This window comes from Lissotriton helveticus, chromosome 2_1, assembly GCF_964261635.1.
Source record: "Lissotriton helveticus chromosome 2_1, aLisHel1.1, whole genome shotgun sequence".
In the NCBI taxonomy this organism is placed as follows: Eukaryota; Metazoa; Chordata; class Amphibia; order Caudata; family Salamandridae; genus Lissotriton; species Lissotriton helveticus.
In genome coordinates this window covers 1,398,168,239-1,398,187,058 of record NC_136059.1, presented here as the reverse complement: position 1 = coordinate 1,398,187,058, position 18,820 = coordinate 1,398,168,239, and the positions used below count along the sequence as shown (strand labels likewise).

Sequence of the window (18,820 nt, the reverse complement as noted above, 5' to 3'; positions counted from 1 at the left end):
TAGGGTTGAGGCCTAGTCAGTGGGTGTTGTCCTTTTGTTAGCTATGCACGGCTTTTTGTCCTTCTTGTGGTTTCTGGATCTCCTTCTTGGTTTAGGGCTGCCCCCTAAATAGTGTATTTAGGGGGAGTTTTAGGGGTCTTGAGGTCAGTAGCCAATGGTCTACTGACCTTAGGGTGACTACACCCTTGGTGTGCTCACCCCACGTGGGGGAGTGAGCATAATCCCTAGTCCTGATTGGGGAGTACCTGCCATCTGCAAGATGGCGAGCACTGGAGAGTGGCCTTCGCCTCGCCTCCCCCACCTGAGGGGTGGAGTTGGCGGAGGTGGGCACACCTCCTGGGTTGGCTAGTTTTGGCCGCCTGTCTTCCCGCCGAAAAGGAAGGGAGACAGGAAGGGGGCTTGCTCCTGACAGGAGGAGAGGCTGAGGGTCGCATTACAAAGGCTGCCAGGCCTTTTAAGCTCCCCTGCCACAGATGGCTCTTCCTGGCCTGGGGGAGGTGTGAACACCTCCACCCAGGAAAGACTTTGTTTCTGGGCTCAGGGAGCGTCAGCTCCCACCCTAGGGGTCCAGAAACATGTCTTGTGGTGGCAGGCTGGTGTCTATCAGTCAGGGAACCCACCAGAGGCTGGTAATTTTTCAGGGGGCATCTCAAAGATGCCCTCTGTGTGCATTTTTCATTAAATCCCACACTGGCATCAGTGTGGGTTTAATGTGCTGAGAAGTTTGAAACCAAACTTCTCAGTTTTCAGTGTAGCCACTATGGTGCTGTGGAGTTCGTAATGACAAGCTCCCAGCACCACATACTCTTAATGGCAGCACTGCACTTACAATGTCTAAGAATGGACTTAGACACTGTAGTGGTACAGAGCTCATGCACCTGTAGCCTCACCACTGGCAGAGGGGACCCAGCTAGAGGGGTGACTGATCTATGCCAGGGCAGTAGGTTGTAGGCATGGCACACAGGGATGTGTGCCATGTTGACTCTTCACTTTGTTCTGCACCAAAACACATAGCCTGCCAAGGCAGTGTCTGCGTGAAAAGGTACAGGGCCTCTAAGGGTGGCACAATAAGTGCTGCAGCCCTTAGAGGTCTTCCCTGGTCACAGTGCCCTGGGTACCTATGGTACCATTTACCAGGGGCTGACCTGTGGCTAGAGATGCCAATTGGGTTAGTTTGGGGGAAAGAACACAGGCCCTGGGAACCTGATTGGCAGGGAACCAGGCAACAGACCCTCACTTTCCTACACAAGCCCCCCCCCCCCAGCCCAAAGGCCAGGAGACTCTGCTAAAGCTGGGAGAGTCTTCCCAATCTTTCAGGCGAGAAAGAGTTGAGGAAGTGGTTTGAAAGTTGCAGGGCCTACTCTGCCTTACAGCCTTCTGTTCGGTCAGTCCCTTTGAGGAGCTGGCCTACCTGAACAGTTTCAGGGCCTAATTCCCAATGCTCCTTCCCTAGCTCTTTAGTGTCTTCACCCCATATTTTTAGTTTGGGTTCAGAGGTGCCCACATCTGCAAATTCTAACTTAGCCAGGGCAAAGCCTAGCTTCCCCACAGAGGCCACCCACAGCTTGAGCAACCCCACCAGGACCAACAGGGTCAGGGGGCCTAACTTGCTATTTGGCAGGGGGCTAGGCCACCATGCCAAGGACAGTGCTGCTTTGAAGGCTAACACCCAGCAGGCAGAGGCTGCTGACAGCTGTCAGTGCCCAGAACCACACCTTTAGCTCCTGAAAGGTAAGTAAAGGGGATATCTTACAGGCTTCTTTGGGTTCTAGTTTCCTGTCTGCTGCTTTAGGGTGGGGGCTCACTACACTTGGTAGTGCACAACCTTCCTACACCCTCTGCTCTGCCAGGTGAGGAGCCACCAACTCAGGCTGGACAGCTGCCTGACTAGTCAGGTCTTTTTGTTTGCTAGAGGAGACTTAACCAGTGCCACTTTTGGAGTTCTCCCTTACTGGGATAGAATCTCCATGGCCCACTGGAACTGTGGCTAACAGTGCTCACCTTTCCTACCCCATTTCTTTTTTTTCTTTTGGGGCTTGGCTGCACTAGCTGCAGGTTGAGGCCCCCCCTCACCCCCCCCCAGGTGTCTTGGGTGAGGTCCGGCATTGGACCAGTACCTCCCTTTGGCTCTGAGTGGTCATTCCCCAGGAGACAATCAAGGGGGAGGTATTTACTGACTACCACCTTTCTCCATCTAAGGGACCCAGCTATTGCTAGGGGCACTACAGCCACAGGCCTAGCTGTGACACCCCCTGGGACAGCCCTTACTCTTCTTGTTTCCCCTGGGACATACTGGTGTGGGAGTACCAACCTGGCATGCACCACAGTGTGACTGGCACAGGTATCTCTCAGGGCAGTGGCTGGGATTCCATTAACCAGTAGGTGGTGGAAGTGTCTACTTCCCTCTGGAACTTCCAGCTCACCTCTTGGGCCCATTCTCCAGCTGAAGGCTAGGAGGACTTCCTCATCTGAGAACCCCTCCTCCAAAGCTACACTGGCAACCCCTGGAGCTACATTAGTCACTCCGGGAGCTGTACTGGGGGCTTTGTTTTTAGGACAGCTAGGGTCCTTGGTGTGGTGACCTTCCTTTTGACAGCGGTGACACAATACCCTGTTGGGATCCCAATTCTTACCTTGGTACCCTGTTTTAGTTTGTGAGGTGTCTTTGGGCCCACCCGCCTGGACAGGGTTTTTTAGGGGGCTACCTGGGACTACTTACTTTTATCTTTAAGGGGTTCACTATCTTTCCTCAGGGGAGGCTTTGTAACCCCTTTCTTTTGGTCAACCCTAGTGGACGTCCTAGTTACCCTTGTTCTGACCCAGTGGTCTGCCCTCTTTCCCAATTCTTGGAGAGAAAGTGGACCTAGGTCTACCAGGTACTGATGCAACTTCTCATCAATGCAATTACTTAATATGTGTTCCTTCATAAACAGGTTGTAAAGTCCATTAAAGACATGCACATTGTTTCCAGTTAACCAGCCACCTTGTGTTTGTACTGAGTAGTCTACACAATCAATCCAGGATTCGTTTTGGGAGCCCCCCTGCATCTAATTCTGTACTCCTCAGTTGTGAGCCCAAATCTCTCAATCAGAGTGCTCTTCATGAGGTCATAGGACCCAGCATCTGCCCCAGAAAGGGTTAGGAGTCTGTCTCTGCAGTTACCAGAGAACAGTTCCCAAAGGAGTGCCCCCAGAAAGTCTTCATCACCCTTCTGGCTTCACAAGCCCTCTCAAAAGCTGTGAACCACTTGGTGATATCCTCCCCCTCCTCATATTTAGGGACAAACCCGTGGAGATTTAGGATCATAAGATTCCTCTTTTCCTTATTGTTATGATTGCTGCCACCATTGATGGGTGCTAAACTCATCTCCTTTCCTTCTTTTTCTAGAGCCAGGAGTCTGGAATCTAGATCCAATCTTTTGGCACGCCTTGCTAACAGGCTGTCCTCCTCATTGTGGCTGTCCTTAATGCCCTCAGTAGGACCTGAACCACCTGTGTGGCTTCTAGGTTCCCAAAGGTTAACTCTTGGAAGTAAGGGTACAGGGACCCTTACTTCCCTAGGAAATGATGGAGGGGGTACCTACCTCCATCCTCTTCACTTCCTTCTTGTTCTGCTTGGTCATCACCATTCCCAGAAGGGTGGGCCTTAGAATACTCAGCCAACAGCTCCTGGAGCTTTAGTTTGGTTGGATGTAGGCCCATGGCTATGTTTTTAATTCTGCATAAGGACCTTAACTCCTAAAAAGACAGGTGAAGGTAAGGGGTGAGGTCAAGCTCCTCACCCGTGTCCTCTATGCCATTATGGTTATCTTCACTAATAGCTGGGTTCTGTTTTGAGACATTCTAACAAAACGTTCTAACCCCATCTACCCTTGACTATAGTGACTTTTTATTTTCTAAAATTATAAATGGACTTAAGCAAGGCCCTAGCAAGACTTTTAGTAGTTTGGAAAAAAATGCCAATTTGAAAAATCTGAATTCTAAAGGCAATTTAGAGTTCTATTGTGTGATCAGGTGGTAACAAAGTAGACCAACAACTGCAAGTTGTGTATCCCACCACTGAACCACCAATGTAAGAAACTGGCTCTATATTTACTACACCAGAGGTAGACAGAGGTTAAATTTAGATAGAACCTTACTCTCTCATAGTGTTAGCTTGGTCAAGCAATAAGGCAATATCAGAGGACAGTGTTAAGCATGTGATGTACACACTCAGTGAGCAAATGAATTCACACACTCAAGAACTGAACTCTAAGCCAATTGTTTTTGTATAAAAATATACTGCTGTTTATTTTTAGAACCAAGCAAGCCTGGTACAGGTAAGCATTACTTTTCAGTAATAAGTTACTGGATATAGACCAGTTTAAAAATGCAATAGAAATTGTCCTTTGTTTGATTTACAGGGGAGCAGTAGTATGAAACACTTAGCAAATACAGTAAATTGGAATGAATAGGCTCTGTCAACAAATTGCAGGTAAGTTACTTTTACGTTACTTTTGCTAACTTAGTGCTGCATGCCTAGATTCAGCACTGGGACATGTCCTGCAAACAGGTGAGAAAACACATTTTGGTTATTTGTACGATTTCTAGAGAATATCTTTAGTTTTCAAAACTCCACACCTAGTCGTTTTTTTGGAGGGAAAGTTGTCAATGTAATCATATGGAGGAAAAACGAGTTATCGGTTTGCAGGTAAGTAAGCGACTATGGGAGATTACGTTCTGGAGTTAGACTCAGGGGTCTCCCAGGGTCAGTGATGCACTGGAATTGCACCCTCGGCTGCACTAGATCCAGCGGGTGCAGGGTGTTAAGGCCCAATGTTATCCTATGGAGGATAGGGGGTCTCTGGTTGGAGGCTGCTGGCAAGCAGGCCACGAGGTTGTGGGAGCAAAGCTCCTAGGGTTTAGCTCAGGGCAAGTTGGGGACCAAAGTAGCACCAAAGGTTGACCCTCAGCGGCACTAGGGCGGCCGGGTGCAGGGTGCTGTTTTGAGGTCGGATGCTCTGTTGTTTACAATGGAGAACCTCCAGGACAAAGAAACACTGCAGGCTCGGGGACGAGGATCTTCCAGGTGCGACCAACACTTCGAGGGGTAGGTTGGGATGTTGAGGGTTGGCTAGGCACCGTTGGTTTGGGCACACAAGGCTGTGGGGCGTCAGGTGCAGGGGTGCCTTGGGACGTCAGATTTTCGGACCCACTCTGGTCGCGATGGGGGGGGGGTCCTCTGGATTGAGGCTGCAGGCCAGTCTGGAGGCTTGAGGCAGATCAGGGGTTGCCGGATCTCGGGTCAGGAACACCGGGGGGCTTCTTCGTGGTATTTTTCCACTTGAGCTCGGGCCGGGTTCGGCGGGTGCAGAGTGGGCTGGATTATCGGTTTCTGGTTGGCACCAGAAGCTGCAGTTTGAACAACTCTGTGATTCACTGGAGATTCAGTCTTTGAAGTGAAGGCAGGCAGGTCCTCTGGGGTTTTTAAGGTTGCTGGCTGCAGGACACACCAGGATTTCGCAGGAGCAGGTTCGAGGGGAGACAGGCCTGTAGGGCTGGGGCCCAAGTCAGTGGGTGTCGTCCTCTTGTTAGCTCTGCACGGCTTTTCGTCCTTCTTTTCCTGTGGTTTCTGGATCTCCTTCTTGGTTCAGGGCTGCCCCCTAAATAGTGTATTTAGGGGGCGTTTTAGGGGTCTTGAGGTCAGTAGCCAATGGGCTACTGACCTTAGAGTGACTACACCCTTGGTGTACTCACCCCACGTGGGGGAGTGAGCACAATCCCTAGTCCTGATTGGGGAGTGTCTGCTATCTGCAAGATGGCGAGCACTGGAGAGTGGGCTTCCCCTCGCCTCACCCACCTGAGGGATGGAGTTGGCAGAGGAGGGCACACCTCCTGGGCTGGCTAGTTTTTCCCACCTGTCTTCCCGCCAAAAAGGAGGGGAGACAGGAAGGGGGCCTACTACTGATAGCAGGAGAGGCTGGGGTCGCATTACAAAGGCTGCCAGGCCTTTGAAGCTCCCCTGCCACAGATGTCTCTTCCTGGCCTGGGGGAGGTGTGAACACCTCCGCCCAGGTAAGACTTTGTTTCTGGGCTCAGGGAGCGTAGGCTCCCACTCTAGGGGTCCAGAAACATGTCTTGCCGTGGCAGGCTGGTGTCTACCAGTCAGAGAACCCACCAGAGGCTGGTCGTTTTTCAGGGGGCATCTAAAAGATGCTCTCTGTGTGCATTTTGCATTAAATTCCACACTGGCATCAGTGTGAGTTTAATGTGCTGGGAAGTTTGATACCAAACTTCTCAGTTTTCAGTGTAGCCATTATGATGCTGTGTAGTACGTAATGACAAGCTCCCAGCACCATATACTCTTAATGGCAGCACTGCACTTACAATGTCTAAGAATGGACTTACAAGAACAACTAAAGAGTATCTTAAATCATGATATAAATAAAGCACAGTAGGAGAAGGGGTGAGACCACCTATCCTTACCACCGTCACCCAAATGTGCCCTCTGTAAAACATCAACTGTGTCACGTTTGAAGGTTGTGGATTCCCAGTGAGGAAAAAGGAACCCTCAGGCACCTACACATGGTAGGTAGCCATTTGTCTTCATCGGGTTCCAGTTGTTAGTACGTGTTATAATACAACAAAGATGTGCAAGTTAGAATGAGTGTAGACCACTCCCCAACCAACACTTTTAATAGAGGGGTGATTCAGACTCAATTAAAAACAAAGTGAAAAGATCGGACACATATGGGTTAAGTAAATTTTAACCCCTTGTCCTAAAAATCGGTCGACATGTTTCAGCTTGTGAGTCCTAATCGACTCAGCATTCCTCAGGACCAGTAATGTATTCTCACCCAAAGGAGGGGGCACACCCTAAAGAGCCTACTCACATGGGGCAGAATTTTTTTTTTTTCTATTAATACACGTTTACCAGCTTGAAATCGCTGCACTGGCAAAACTCAGGTGCCTGATTGGTTGGGGGAGTGGTCTACACTCATTTAACTTGCACCTTCAAACGTGACACAGTTTATGTTTTACAGAGGGCACATTTGGGTGACGGTGGTAAGGATAGGTGGTCTCACCCCTTCTCCTACTGTGCTTTATTTATATTATAGTTTAAGATACTCTTTAGTTGTTTTTGAAAGATTATCCCAAGGGGTGTGAGAGTATTCTTCTTTACCCTTTCTCTCCCGTTGTTTAAATAAGAATGGACTTAGACACTGTAGGGGTACAGGGCTCATGCATCTGTACCCTCACCACTGTCATGGGACACCCAGCTAGAGGGGTGACTGATCAATGCCAGGTGGATTGCAGGCATGGCACACAAGGATGTGTGCCATGTCGACTCTTCACTTTGTTCTGCACCAAAACATGCAGTCTGCCAAGGAAGTGTGTGTGTGAAAAGTTACAGGGCCTATAAGGGTGGCACAAAAAAGTGCTGCAGCCCTTAGAGGTCTTCCCTGGTCACAGTGCCCTGGGTACCTGTGGTACCACTTACCAGGGGCTGACCTGTGGCTAGAGATGCCAATTGGGTTAGTTTCGGGGAAAGAACACAGGCCCTGGGAACCTGATTGGAAGGGACCCAGGGCACACAAAGAAAAAGTGCATCAGTAGTTTGGCAAAAAGTGGGGGGTTACTGCAACAGAAACCCACTTTCCTACAACAGGTGAGTAGTCAATAAACTGGCCCCCTGAGTGTCGGCTGAGTAGTCACTGTGGGCTCAAGTGCTGTACGTTGAGCACAAGGTGTCCAGGTCCGTAGTCATTTAACTGCACCCCAAGTAAGAAGTCAGCAGGGCGGCTCACTAATCAGAGAGAACAATGCAGGGGTGGGGGGCACTCGCACACAAGAGTAGGACCCATATCGCTCCTCTAGGAGGCTGGCAAGAGGGAACCCCCATCCACCAGCTCCAGCCCAGGCACCCCAATTGGGTCAGATCCACAAGTTTGTGGCCGCCCAAAGGCGTGGGACGATACACGGGGTCGACAGGCGGGATATGCACAGTCCCAATAGCGCAGGCCCCACGGACTAGGGCCACTTTTCAGCCAGTAGGCCTCAGTCCAGCAGAAGGGGCCGGCAATGCAGACAAATCTAAGTGAGACCTCCTGCTCATTGAGTGTCATTGCAAGGTCAGTACAAAAAAAAATCACCTCATCGGGCGCCCCTGAGCCAGGGGCAGCCCCTGTCAGCGATTCCAACACTGGCCACATGGGGGGAAAAGAACCCAGGCAGCTCCCTGGCACAGGCCACAGCCACTTATCTTTAAGGCGGGTCCACAGCCCCCACTTCAAGGGCCCCAGGAGATCTCCCCAGCAGTGATCTGGAACGGGCAGTAGCGCCAGGATCTGCTCAGGCCTCTAAGCCCCGGCCATCTCCACCCACAGTGATTCACTGCCAGGAAGTTCCCAACACCAGACAACACCGTGGGCAGCGCACTGGCCTGGTGATCTAACAGAGTAGGAGGGGAGAGAGCCAGAATACATGGCCCATCTGGGTTCTGCCGATCCAAGGCCCTGCAGACCTGGCCGGAGGCCGCGGACAGGAAAGCCATCCAGTTAGGGGCAGCTGCAGCCCTTAAATGTGCCCCACTGACAACGTGTGGGGCAGGGGGCCCATTTGCTCCAACAAGGCACCCCTCGGCTGAGCCCAAGTGTGCCCATCAATGGGGAATTGGAGTCTGGGCCGGTGGCAGTGATATGGGCTGCAGGACTTGAGGATTGTTTTTGGTCCGACAGCGGAGCTCCCTAAAATGCATCCAGTACAGCCATCATCTTGGCCACGGCCTACAGTCAAAATTGTTAACAATTAGTGACTTCTTCGTTACATTTTTTTAAAACACTGGAATAAAGTTGAACTCTCTAGATAATTCGGAATTAACGATGTTATTTCCATGAACTGTGTCAATATTTAGATAGAAAAACAGCTTACACTGAAACAAAATGTTGCAATTTCAAACCAAAACTATGACATGATTAACATTTAGCTGGTTCACATATGAATAAAGAATAGCCCTAACTATGATGTAATAAAAACTGCGAAACAAAGACGTTATATTCCCACTACTGTACCTTATAGTCCAAACCATCAGAACAATTGAATACCACACACTGAATAGCAAGTGCTTTCGCAAGGTCTTTAGTCGTTTCGGTTTTTCCAGTTCCAGCAGGGCCAGCCGGTGCCCCTCCCAGGTCCAGCTGTAAGGCGCCCATGAGGCAAAGGTAACACCGGTCCTGCAAGTCAAACGTAACATTATGTTAATACAAATAGTTCATATTCTAATCTAAAATCGAAAGCACCATTAAACTTCGAAGAAAAAAGCTTCACAATGGACAAAAACAGTTGGAACAACTGAATATGTCTAACTGTAGTTGGGGGAAAATATGGCACACCAGAAACTGTTGAATCTAAAGCTGTGTGTTGTGATGAACACAATTGTGAGCACAACAAATACTTTTAAACAATGGTGTAGCTCCAGCAAAATTGTCCTGGATGATTTTCTAAGGGATTTGTTTTATTTCTAATGACTTTATTGGATTTTTATACAAGGAAAACAAAAGAGAAACAATAAGGCAAGTACATAGCTAAAAATGCAATACAGATAAACAATTCTCTTATACAAGTTTAGTTATGGGGTAATGAGCAGTAGAGGAGACAGGAGGGACAGAAAACAAAATTAAATCATATTGAAATAAGGACAAATGAAATAATAACTAACATACCTCAACACTGTTACTGGTGTTGGAATTATGATTCAGTACACTGGGGGGCTTCTCCGGGTACCGCCCAGTACTCCCGGTAACAGCTTTACAGGGTCTGCCAGCAAGCTAGTGCTGCTGCCAACCACAGACAAATTTCTGAGCTGAGCAGGGAAATGTAGAACTATTTGTTTCCTGTCACAGGGAGGTGTGACCATCTCACAGGCAGGAGTTAGTGTATTGGGCTGAGGTAGGGGTGCTTGCCAGCACCACCAGACTGCTTTGAAGGGGACATTTGGTGTCCTCCTTGCATACTCCAGTTTGAGCCATTACAGGGAGCCCTTGGCTCCCGCTCTGGTGCAAAACTAGACAAAGGACATGGAAGTATCCTGCCCTCTATCCAGCTCCTCCACTGGCAGGGGCCTCTGAATCGTTCCAACACCTTCTCTAGGGTGCTTAAGGGCTTACCCGTGGGTGGCTCTTCAGATACGTTGTGGGGCAAGATTCAAACCCGAAACCGCTTCAACTCCGATCGCCTGGGCACCTGGACTTTGCCTGGAAACAAGACTACACCAAGGAAGACTGCTGCTGCGCCTGGTCTCGTGGTTCTACAAGTTGTCTTCTTCGTCTGTGCTTCATCCAGGTTGCTCTGCAGGCCTATGGGAATCAATGACACCGGAAGGAATCTCCCTTGGAGTGAAGGAGTCACTCCCCTCCATCTGCAGGCACTACAATGAAGCTGATCGGTCTGCTACTCCTGAGGTCCATTGGACTCCGAAAGGCTCAGCAACACAGGTGGTGGTCCTGCCACTCCCTCGAGGCCAGACCTGTATTCTCAGAATGTTTCAGGCCAGTATCCCTAGTAAGAACTCCTGTGCACCACGTCAATTTGCAGATGCCAACACTTGTTAACTCTGTGCTCCAGAGTTCTTCAGGCTACAAGAAGCTCCAGCCTTCAGCATATCTTCCAGATAAGATCTTTGACCTCATCACATCCTCTGCACCGGAACTTGCATCTTTGGTGAGCTGCTCGAGGTCCTCTTGTGACTCTTGTGCCGCTGGCCAGTGAGTCCTCTTGAGGGTTTTATTTGGCTTCAGTGGGCTCCGCTGCTTGCTCAGGCCTGCTATGACTAGCCTGCCATTGGTAGGTCCCTTGGACCTTGTTGGTCCCACCATTGCTCCTTTTTCGTTTACCACATCTGTTGCTGCTGCCAAGGCTTGTTGGTGCTCCTGCTGGACACTAACCCCCTGGTTCTCAACTTCTGATGTGGGACCGCTCGTGAATGGCTCCTGGTCTTCAGCAGCATTGTCGGGTCTTCACAGCTGCAGCGACAAGGTCACCGTCATCATTCCTGCATCTTCCGTCATCGATGGTCATTGTTATTCCGTGCCTCCTGGTCACTTCCGAGTAGCATAGACTATGTCCCTGCTGCTTGCAGGTTCTTTACTTTAAGAGTCCACCCTTGGATTGCGTGACAGAATATCCACCTGAAGGGGCAGCCTGATCGGAAGATCAACACTCATGCTCAGAAGCTCTGGATACCAGACTCTGCTTGCCCAGTCCAGTGCCACAAGAAAGACTTCAGCCCGGTTGCTCCTGATCTTCTTCAGAACCCTAGGCAGAAGTGGTATGGGCGAAAAGGCGTACAATAGGCCTGAGCTCCACTCTCAACAAAACACGTTGCAGTGCGATAGCCGCCTTGGAAACGCCAGCACCCAGTTTGCTGACATTGTGCATTCTCTTTGGAGGCGAACAAATCTAACCAAGGTTATCCCCACTGCTGAAAGAGACCTTGTGCCACCTAAGACTGGAGACGCCATTCGTGATCCGGAAGGCATTGATGGCTGAGATCATCCACCCGGGCGTTCAGAAAAACTGCCAGCTGTTGAACCACCAGGGATATTCCCTGGTGTTCCAGCCATTTCCAGGGATGGAGGGCCTCTCGACAAAGGGCCCACGACCCCACCCCACCCTGCTTGTTGCAGTACCACAGGACAGTGGTGTTGTCAATGAAAACCTGCACTAGCTTCCCCTTGACAGAGGGAAAAATGCCTTCAATGCCAACCGGATCGCTCGGAGCACCAACAAGTTTATGTGGAGCACTGTCTCCGCCGGAGACCAGTGACCCCTGATCTCCACCTCTCCTATGTGGCCGCCCCATCCCAGAAGTGACGCATCTGTCATGACCGTGAGATCTGGTTGTAGAAGGTAAAGAGGTCTGTCGTAGACCCAATCACGGTTATTTAACCACCACTGCAGATCTTTTGTAGTTCTTTCCAAGATCTGAACCACGTCGGTTAAATTTCCCCGATGCTGTGCCCATTGGAACTTCGAGTCCTACTGCAGAGCCCGCATATGCCATCTTGCATGTCTTACCAGCAGGATGCAGGAGGCCATGAGAGTGCTCGCTGCCTATCTTGAAACCCAGGTAAATCCTGTGGCCTGGCAGGATGGGAATGTGAAAATACGCATCCATCAGGTCCAACACTACCATCCAGTCTCCTTGGTCTAAGGCAGACAAGACCTGAGCCAAAGTGAGCATTTTGAATTTCTCCTTTTTGAGAAAGAGATTGACGGTCTGAAGATCCAAAATGGGCCGGAGCCCCTTGTTCTTCTTTGGATTCAGAAAGTAGCAGGAATAACAGCCACTGCCTACTTCTGAAACTGGGACCCTCTCTATAGCTACTTTGGCCAAAAGAGCTGTAACTTTTTCTTGGAGCAACTTTAAATGATCCTCCGCCAGCCGTTCCTGACTTGGCAGAATAGTAGGAGGAAAAGAAAGGAAAGGAAAGGAAGAGAATAGCCCTTCTGGACAATCTGCAAGACCCACTTGTCTGTTGTTATAGATCTCCAGCGGGGGAGATGATGACAAATTCTTCCACCCACTGAAATAGTGTGGTCCTGCAGAATCAGCCTAGGAGTGCTTGGAGACTGCGGCAGCTGGGCGCAGTGTGGTAAACGACTTCTGGCCTCCATTACAAGGATGGAATGTACCGCGACCACGTCCAGGCACAGTTTGGGTAGTCAGAGCAGAAAGGTGGCTAGGATAGGGCTGACATGGCTGGAAACCCCTTCCATTGCCAAGAAAGGGGCGAAAGGAAGACTGGCCACGAGGAGTGGAGGAGAGGCCCAAGGATGTGGCCATAGCTCGAGAGTCCTTGAACCTGGCCAGGGCAGTCTGCCTTTTCCCCAAAAAGGTGGGTTCATCAAAGCGCATGTCCATCAAATTGGCTTGGACATGCCCCGAGAAGCCAGTTGTATGAAGCAAGGCGTGGTGTCTCAATGCCACCGTCGATGAAATCGATCTGCCTAGCGAATCGGTGGTATCTAAACTACACCATATAGTGAATTTTGCTGCATCTCCCCCATCCTTGACAGCTTGGAAGAGCACAATCCGGGCCTCTTCCGGGACTTGTGGCAGCACCTACGCAACCATCTCCCAAAGGGAGTGGGAGAAAGAGCCCAATAAGCACGAGGTATTCACCGACCGCAATGCCAGACTTGAGGAAGAAAACATCTTCTTTACCAATGAGTCATTACTCTTGGATTCCCTATCCAGAAGGGTGGAAGGGAATGCACTGTGGGACGTAGAGGCCTTCACCACGAAACTTCCTGGGGAGGGGTCTTGGTTGAGGAACTTTGGGTTGCCGGAGCTGGGCAGTGGCATGCAATCGTCCTATTCACAGGAGCCCCTGTGCTAGGCTTGTACCATGTTCCTAGAAGGACGTCCATAAGTGCCTCATTAAGGGGCAATAGGGGTTCAGAAGTGGAAGCCCCAGGTTGAAGCACTTAGGCCAGGAGATTAGTCCTGACCTGCACTCAGGGCAGCTCCAGTCCAAGGACCTCAACTGCCCTCTTAAATACCATGGAATAGGATGCTCCCTCCTCTGTAGCCACTGTAGGTGGAGAGAGAATGCCAGCATCTGTGGAAGTATCCAGACCACTGGCTTCCCCAAGTTTCCCATACCAGTCAATTATCTCCGCAGAGACATCCTGGTTCTCAAGAGGTTCTCCAGACTCCTACCATTCCTCTCCTGAGCCCAAAACGTCCACAAAGTGCTCAGGCAACAACATAGAATCCCTGGGTTCTGTCGGAATCAGTGTCACTCAACGCCTTCCAGCTCCATGTCATCAGGGATAAGGATGGGGCTTGCGCCACTGCCGGACATCTGCGAAGTAGTAGGCACCGACTTCGGATTGGATGCTGGGGAAGGTCGCGTTGACACGACTGGTGTCAACCCAGATCCGGGATCGGATCCCTGAGGCCCCACCCCATCAATGCCGCTGCCAGAGCTGACCCCCGCGGGGCCCGAGGGCTCACCAGCAGGTCCGTTCCGCTCAAATACGTGGCACATGGCCTCGTAAAACTCTTTTATTTGAGCGAAGTCGACTCTAACTCCGGCTCCGCAGAACCCTACCTAGAGCGTCTGTGCTCCTTACCTTCCTCAACGTCAGACGCCAGTTAAGGTGAAGTCGAAATCTACTTGGTCTTCTTCTTCTTCTTCTTGTGCCTCTTCCCTAAGTGTCCAGAGGACCTCAATGTCATGGTCACCAGCCGCGGCTCTAGGGGCACCACTGTCACCGGTGGTTCTGCAGCAGCTGATAGTGGTTCTACTCATTGGTGCTGGCGCTGCACCTTCCTGCACAGATGTGCTGTGAAACAGCCTACCTGTGGCAAGATGCATTATTCCTCCGTCACTGCGCGTTGCCATCGCTAATTTTTTTGCCCGTTACTGGTGGCTCGCCATCCCTACCTTTGTTAAGCTTTATTGCCATATCTACCTTTGTTAATATTTGCTGGGAGCATCCGTTATACTTTGCCAGCACTAACTTTGCCAATCATGATATGAGCATCTGTTGTGTTTGGTTGTGCGTCTCTGACAATATTTCACTGATTGTGAGGATATCCGTTATACATTACTATTCCTATGTGCCCAGGATTGTCTCTTACATTACTTGTTCTTAACATTCTATCCCGCCTTCAGAAATTTCGCCGAACGTGGCGGCCATCTTGGGTGTGGCCGTCTATAAAAAGGAAACACACCCCAGATGAAACGCTTGTTATTCTCTTCCTGCTTCTTGGACCTTGATGCGGCTTGACTCTGGCGGTGTTCCAGCTTTGGCTGTCACGTTCCGGAGATCATCTAACACAATGATCATTGGCAGTAAGGAATAACTGATGCACTCTGCAATTACCGGGTAAGAGCTTGAAATCCAATTCTCCTCTAACAAATGTAACTTTGTAAGTATGTCCGAACAATAATTTTTGGGAACATTTTGGAACTATGTTTCGAAGTAAAGACTGACCTTGAATTAAAAGAAATAGGAAAGAAACAAACCTTTGTTTGAAGTTAAAAGAAAAGAAAAGAACCTTTGTAAAGAAAGCTATTTGTGTGTAAAAGTTGCATGGCAGGTCCTGCTCCATATTGAGAATCTGTAACATTACGGTGAAGGTTATTTTGACAAGTTGTCCTTCGTGTTTTTGCTTCACAGCTAAAACTAGGAGCTGTGTACCATATAGGAGGAAAGAGAACATAACTATGGTAGGTGTAGAAGAATTGCTCACTCCTTGCACAAAGGAATCTGTTGATGTCTAGACTAATATAATCCATTGTTGATAAGCATCGCATGTTTTGTTTTATAGCTCCTCTATCTCAAATCACGTTAAGGCTTTCATGACACCTTGCAGGTGAATAAGTTAGCCATAGTTTAGTGCTTTTACAGGTCTACATTAACAATAAGTAGTCTAACTTATAGTTCACTTTTATTACAGGTCTCCTTCCCAGCAGTCCCTTCCCCAACACCCTTTCCCCCACCTGGCCACTCTAATAGTCTGTGCTATAACGGCAATCAGACTTGGAGCTGGCAGGAGTTGGACCTTTCTAACATCATGCAAGCCCTGAGGAAAAATCATTCCTGGCAGAATAACGAGCCCACAGATTAGTTTCCTCCTGAATTGCTTGATCTTAGAATGGCTACGTTAGACGATACTCTCAAGGCTTTTGGACAGGTGTGACAGGAGTTGGTAGACTCCAAAGCACGTACAGCAGAATTAGGGGATAGCGTTTCTGTGTTACAACAGAAGTTAGAGATGCAAGAAAAGGCAGAAAGAAACCCTTTTGACATACTCTTAGGGAATAACCCAAGTGTAGTTCATACAACCACTCAAGCAACTTCAGGGGGTGGTGTACCTCCAACTTCTATATCAGTGACAGTCCCACCTCAAATACAGCTGCGCCTGAACGTTTTTCTGGTGACCCCACTAAAATTCAGATTTTCCTTACACAAATTGATCTACATTTTACCTGCAGGGCCACTGCCTTCCCAGATGCCCAGTCTCATGTAGCCTTTCTAATTTCTTATTTAATAGGCAATGCAGCTGCATGGGCAGTACCTTTGGTCTGTGAGGATAATGCCATATTGTATAATTGGAAGGCCTTTGTCCATGAGTTTGAGAAGATATTTAATCGAAAAGCAGCTACTCTTTCGGCGGCTCGGGAGCAAATTTCAACTGTTTAGTATCCGAAACAAATTGGCCAGAGGAAAAAAGAGCCGCTATGTATTATCAAGGGTTACGTGATGACATGAAAGACATATTAGCACAAAGAGATCCCCAACCCCAAGGATGTACGGACCATATCAATCTAACCCTACAATTCAATCACAGATTACCAGAGCGAAAAGGAGGTCGCTGTCGGACAGAGCGTACTGGATATCTCTTTGAACAAAGTAAAATCCCTACGAACACCCAGACACAAGAAACCCATAGTTTACCCATGGAAATTGGGTCAGTTCATCCAGCTCTTGAAAAAGATGAGAAAGAAATGTGACGTTGCAATGGTTTATGTTTATATTGTGGCAAAAGGGCCATTTTGTCAGGGAATGCCGAACCAAACCAAAAGGTAAAATAACCAATTCCTTCACAAAAACAATTAGCACCACAACACCTCCATTGGAAAACGAATTCACTCAAAGGATGTGAAGGGGGATCTTTTGAGTGCATTGCAGATCCCCTCTTTGAGCACTTCTATTGGTGATCGAGTGGCTCATCTTAGCTTGGAAATGACATTATTAATACAACCTGAAAACAAACTATTACTGTACTCCTTGACCCTGGGGCAACAGGTAATTTTATGGCTGCCGCTCTCGCACAAACCTTGTAGAACCTTTAGTACCTTGTGTACTAAAAAACAAAAAAGAAGGTGCTTTACATTCCTTCAAGATTAAGCCTGAAGGCTGCTCTCCAAAGCTACCACTAGTGGACAGCATATACCAGGCCACCTTCTCACTTTGGTGGTTGGGATTCAAGCTTGCTATTGGTTAACCAGATAAATCTCATCGAGTGATTAACTGAAAACCACTAAGTATAAGGCGCATTTAATACATCAAGATTTGAATAAGTAAGTTCTATGGAACTTGGAGTTGGGTAAGTTAAGGGCCGAGCACACCCTTTCTCCAACTCAAGAGTGTTTAGTCTCCACTAGGTTAGGTAGGTGCCTACACCACATAACACTAGTAAGTATTCTAAAGGAGAAGCCAGTGGCTCTCTAACAACTAGGTACAATGGCCTCTCATTCCAGGAATTGAAAGCCTTGTGTGTGTCTGGGAAGTTGAGGACAGGGAGAAGTGCAAACACCCAACGTCTCATTGAGATTTTGCTCTTGGATGACCTTAGAAAGACCTCAGGGTCTGATGAGGTAGATGAAGTGGGTTGGGCAAGGAATGAGGAAAGGCCAGGAAGTAAAACCTTCTTTGACCTGGACTCAAACCCTGGCCAAGAGGATCAAAATGATTCTAACCTGAACAACATAGATCTTCCTTTAGGTGGGGGAGAGGGTCCCAGTGGCCCTCTCTTTTCTCCACCAGGAAGAGTACAGAGTTTACCTAGGAGATCCAGATCTCCCTCTGTAGAATCTCGACACTTAGGAACTTCTGTAGGGACTGCCATATCAAATAGGAGGGAATCCTCCTATAATAGACAGTGCCAACTTCTAGAGCTTGAGAAAATCAAGCTTAGGCTCAAGAAGGTTTTGCAAGGAGAACAGGAGTATTACCCATAAACCAATCGGGATTAGGGTGCTAGGTATAAAGGTAAAACAATATCCCAAAAGGTATAAATGTAAGGACAATTTACATAGTATGCAATCAGCATTACATGGAGTGGAAAAAGGAGACACCTATTCAAATAGTTTTAGAAGAAAACATTTTTAGTTATGATATTTAAGCAAAAGATTTTTTAGGGTACACATAGTTATATACAGCACATGAACCAAAATTTAGGCTGACAACCAAAAGAAAACTATATATACAAGTGAGGTGTGGCGACTCAAGTAAAGGCGTGAACAGCGACGAACGGCGCAACGTGAGCAAAGTGAAATATTTACAGTGAGTAGCTCAACAGTGACAGGAAATAAGTGACAGTCTAATGTACAGTTTGTAATCTCAAATTTCAATTAGAGTCACAATAGTATGCGCCTATAGTTTACGCTGGGAGGTCGACGACGTTTCGGTCCTTAACCAATGCGGACCATCTTCAGGACAGGGTTGTCTCGTTAAAAGTGCTGTGGGGTGAAAAATAATGGATATGAACACCCAGGAATGCACTGCCAATTGTGTAGAGAGGAGGCTGGGGGAAGGGACCGAGAGGGGTGGGATCTAATGGGTGACTGGCCGGGGAAGGCATGGAATAGAAAGGGCAGGGTGGTAAGGGGGGGGTTAACGGGGGGAAAAAGGAGGGGAAGAAAACCAAAGGGGGGGGATAGGGGAAGACGGGATAGGGAAGATAATTGCGTAAAGAACCAAAGGGCGACAAGAGTGAGGTGAGTAGTTATGTATCCTCACATCAGGTAAACTGTAGGACCAAATGTAAGGGAAAAGGGGAGATTGGTACGGATAAGGGAACAGGTGTATATATATGGGATATCATCATTGTTTAATCAATTGGAGACAATTATCTAGGGTGGGGAAAGGGGATAATGGACAAGACCCCGATTGGTCTCACCTGAAGGCGACGAAGTCACAGCCAAAATCAGGGAGATCCGGCAGGTAGCATGTGGACGCCCAAGGACTGTAATTCAAGAAGACCAGGATGAGTTTATCGACCCACAGTTATGTAGGACCCCGTTAAATCTAAGTGTAGAAAG

At 48.6% G+C, this 18,820-nt stretch overlaps 1 protein-coding gene across 1 annotated transcript in view; it reads right to left on the bottom strand.

Annotated features, from left to right (window-relative positions):
- Positions 1 to 18,820, bottom strand: part of LOC144820261 (dynein axonemal heavy chain 6-like) — a 1,187,310-nt gene that overhangs the window by 382,308 nt on the left and 786,182 nt on the right. Inside the window, exon 29 of the mRNA XM_078677850.1 lies at positions 9,050 to 9,211. Within this exon, the coding sequence (XP_078533976.1) occupies positions 9,050 to 9,211 (162 nt within the window). The remainder of the gene's footprint in view (positions 1 to 9,049; positions 9,212 to 18,820) is intronic.